At 44.5% G+C, this 3892-nt stretch overlaps 1 gene segment (V, D, J or C); it reads left to right on the top strand.

The window, feature by feature from the left end:
* Positions 1 to 814: 814 nt before the first annotated feature.
* On the top strand, positions 815 to 1500 carry LOC108291147. The segment is given in 2 exon segments: positions 815 to 1037; positions 1127 to 1500. Coding segments are annotated over 2 exon segments (510 nt in total).
* The last annotated feature ends 2392 nt before the right edge of the window (positions 1501 to 3892 follow it).

Raw genomic sequence — 3892 nt, 5'->3', positions numbered from 1 at the left:
GCAGCGTGACTGACTGGCAGATCCTTTGTTCAAATATCGCAAGGAACTTGAAGATCATGACAATGTGACAGCAATGCGGGTCCTTTTAAGTGTGGGGCTCTGTGCACTAAGATACAAGTTCTGACCTTTTTTAAAAAAAATTATTACGAATTAGCGGTGAGAATCCTGACCAAGGGAATATTCCCTATGAAATATAACATTTCAAATAAAATGAGAGCACTTTTTCTTATCCCGGAGCCTGCTTCCTCTCTCCTCTCCCACATCAGGACCCCTTTGTGCCCATAAGTCATGGGCAGCACTGGGCGGCCACCATCGTCCACAGAGGGCAATCACCAGCATGAAGTGGTCCTGCCTGATATGGTCTTGCCCCAGGCACAGAAAGTAAGAACCCTGGTGGAGCTGAAGGTGCTCAGCTGGGCTTGTCAGGAGTCCCATCTGTCAGTGAATTGACAAGAAACAGAGCAAAACGACTCCTCCAATGTTGATGAGCCTGCCCCTGGGATTTGGAGACCTGATAACAGAGACAACCAAGATAGGCACAGGACTTCAACAGGATTATGGTCAATTAAGCAAATTAGAAAAGGATACTTGAAGGGGTATCTGGGACACAGGAGTCAAAAACACCAGGAAGACATGAGGATTTTCCCTAAGAGTCTAAATTACAGAAATGTTTAGATAACTAACACCAGTGTATGAATGAGGAATTATATTATCACAGGGATAAAATTTACATTGAGTTACAGACTGTTAACAAAAAGGTTAAGAAAAACTTGTAAGGCTGTGTCAGTTCAGACAAAGGCATTCTTCCCATCCAAACTGTTCACTTTATCTTGAATTTGACCATCTGGAGAAAAGGCGGGGCCTCTCCTGACAGGAAGGTACTGGGGCCCAGGCAGGGAGAATGAGGTCTCAGAATGACTCCCTTGAGAGCCCTGTTCCCCGTTCATCAACATACAGACCCAGAAGACTTCATCCTGCAGCAGCTGCCATGAACATTGCCCTCCTGTGCTGTGCAGCCTTTTGTCTCCTGTGGGCAGGTGGGTCCTGGGCAGGGCCCCTTGCATGGATTTCAAGGCCCAGCGCCTCACCACTGGGGCTGCAGCATCAGCTTTGTTCTCCTCTGCAGGTCCAGTGACTGCTGGTGTCACTCAGACCCCAAAATTTCAGGTCCTGAAGACACGACAGAGCATGACACTGCAGTGTACCCAGGATATGAACCATGACTACATGTACTGGTATCGACAAGACCCAGGCATGGGGCTGAGGCTGATTCATTACTCAGCTGGTGAAGATACCACTGCCAAAGGAGAAGTCCACGATGGCTACAGTGTCTCTAGATCAAACACAAAGGATTTCCCGCTTAGGCTGGAGTCAGCTGCTCCCTCCCACACATCTGTATACTTCTGTGCCAGCAGTTACTCCACAGTGCTGCAAGGCCGTCTCCTCTCTGCACATAAAGGCAGGGAGGCTCTGCCCTCCTCCCCACCCAATACTCAGTGATGCCTTGAGCAGAATTCTCTATGCCAGGAAACTTGGAACCCTATCATCCTGGGTCTGAGGCCCCCAGGATGAAACAGGATTTGTATTTCAGACCCATCTAGACTCCCATCTCTCCCTGGGGACCATGCTGCTTCCTCTCTCTAGGGTTCCCCCAGCCCCCACCCTCACGTGGTCTCTCCAGTGGCCCACCTTTCCCATGTAAGCAGTCACCAGTCAAAGCCTTGTTGGGTTTCTCCACCTTCCACTTCCCTGCCCCTCTCTACTGCAGCCATGAGGGGAGCCCCTCTTCTGTGCCTCCTTCCTCCCCATCACAGAGACTTCAAAGTCCATTTCCTCTGCCCTGGGCTGGAGTCTTCTTTTCTCTAGTGACCAACTCCTACCTGTGCTTCAGATCTCAGCATGATCAGCCTCTCCTGTGGGAAGCATTTCCTCACCTCCCAGCTGAGATCAATTTTTCTGTTATAAGCACTGATGGTAGCATGTGCTTGTTAGTCAATAGAGTTTAGCACAGTTGGAGTTTTCCAGTTTACTTGTCTGAATATTTTTCTGCTCAATTCAATTTTAAACTCCATAAAGGCGAAGGCTATGCTTGTTACATTTACCAACAGCTGTGCCTGGCATGAAGGGAGACTCATTTCACAGATAATGGGTGAGTGAACGAATGACAGGCTGATGGAGTGATGAGTGGGTGGATGAACCAACAGCAGGAACACTCTAGATCAGCTGTACCCTGGCAGAGATCTAGAGTTAACCGTACCTGAGATGCTCAGCTGTGAGCTTATCAAAGGGCACACTTGTTGAACAAGCATTGGACCATTCATTGTGCAAACCAGTTTGTCAGTTTGTCTAGGAATTTCCAATTTAAAATATCACATGTTCTTCAGACTCAATGAGGATAAAGTCTACATTACGTAGTTCTAATATCTAAGTCTTTTTTTTTTTTTAACATTTTGGGTTAGGAACCAAAAGGTAAAGAAGAGGGATTATCTATAGACTTGGGAGCTTTCTTTACTGAAAATGTATTTATATAATTTTTTTCTTGGAGAAGCAGTTAGGGAAAGTCATGTCTACACAGCCTTACAGGTGCTAATTTATGGAGAAGGGATCATGAAAAATAAGAAAAATGAGAATTGTGTTCCGCAGGGAACATTGTGGCTGTCCTGAGAGCATGTTCTGACCGCAGGAACCAAAGCCAGGAGTATGTTTGGCAACCCAGAGTGCAGCAGTCAATTCTTGGCACTATGCATCTGGGATGAGACTGGAGGCAGCGGAAGGCTATGGACGCGGCGCTCTGCACTCTCAATGCTGGCCTCTCTGAAATTCCACAGATTAATGTCAGGTACGTATACTCCCACTATTAAGACAGTGAAAACAAGAATCAATGAAGAAGACTGAGTAGAAGCAATAAGTAACTGAAACATATGAAGACAAGGAATTTTGCCATTAAACGATATAAAAGTTAAAGTGCTATATTTAAAGGCATAAAGAGCGAATTGATATGTGAACAAGAAAAAAGGGGCTGTCAGAAACCATCAAGGAAACAAAATAATCAAAGAGAACGCAGACATGATGAAGATTATCATTGAAAACACAATGGAAATGAAGAAAAGATGGACATGCTTTTTCAAAAGACATTCTTACTGAGGTCAAAGACAGATCTGGAGGAGTTACCTCGAAGGCAACATAGAAAATTAAATAGGAAACAAGAAAAGTTAACAGATAAGGAATAAAAAAGCTTGCAGGCTCTAGTATATTAGGATATACACATATATAATATTTTGTTGGAACTTCCCATTTTTCTTACACATGATTGAAGTGTCAGAAAGAGAAAGTAGAGCGAATGATAGGTGATAATTAGCTGAGAATCTTCAAGACATGATTCAGGACCTAAATCCTCTGTTTCAACAAGTCAAATGAATATGAAGATGAATACATATGTTATGGTGAAATTATGTAACACAAATGGCAAAGAGAAGATTTAAAAGTAGCCCAAAAGATCAATGTCTCCCAGCAGAATAGACTGAAAGGAACAGTGAAAGTCAAGGAAGGAGATTAAAAATAACCATCAAGGCAGAATTATAATTCTCATTCATTAAATATTGAGATTGAGGGAAACATATTCATAGGGAGAGAAAGAAAACACTGAGTTTGCCACCAAGGTACCTTTTCTGAATTATAGTTAACAAAGGTGGAAAATGGTCCCTGGACAGAGGCATGAGGTGCAGCTTGAGAGGGGACCCATGTGATGGGACAGTCCCATTGGGCATGAGTGACGGAGGAATAGAAGAGGCTGGGCATGAATTGGGATGGCACAGGAGACCCTGACTTGCAGGAAAGACAATGAGCTCAGCTTTTGGTGCCTTGTGTTGGCACAGCTGTTGACACATCCGAG

This window comes from Cebus imitator, unplaced genomic scaffold (genome assembly GCF_001604975.1).
Source record: "Cebus imitator isolate Cc_AM_T3 unplaced genomic scaffold, Cebus_imitator-1.0 Scaffold446, whole genome shotgun sequence".
Taxonomy (NCBI): Eukaryota; Metazoa; Chordata; class Mammalia; order Primates; family Cebidae; genus Cebus; species Cebus imitator.
This window is presented reverse-complemented; position numbering and strand designations above follow the sequence as displayed.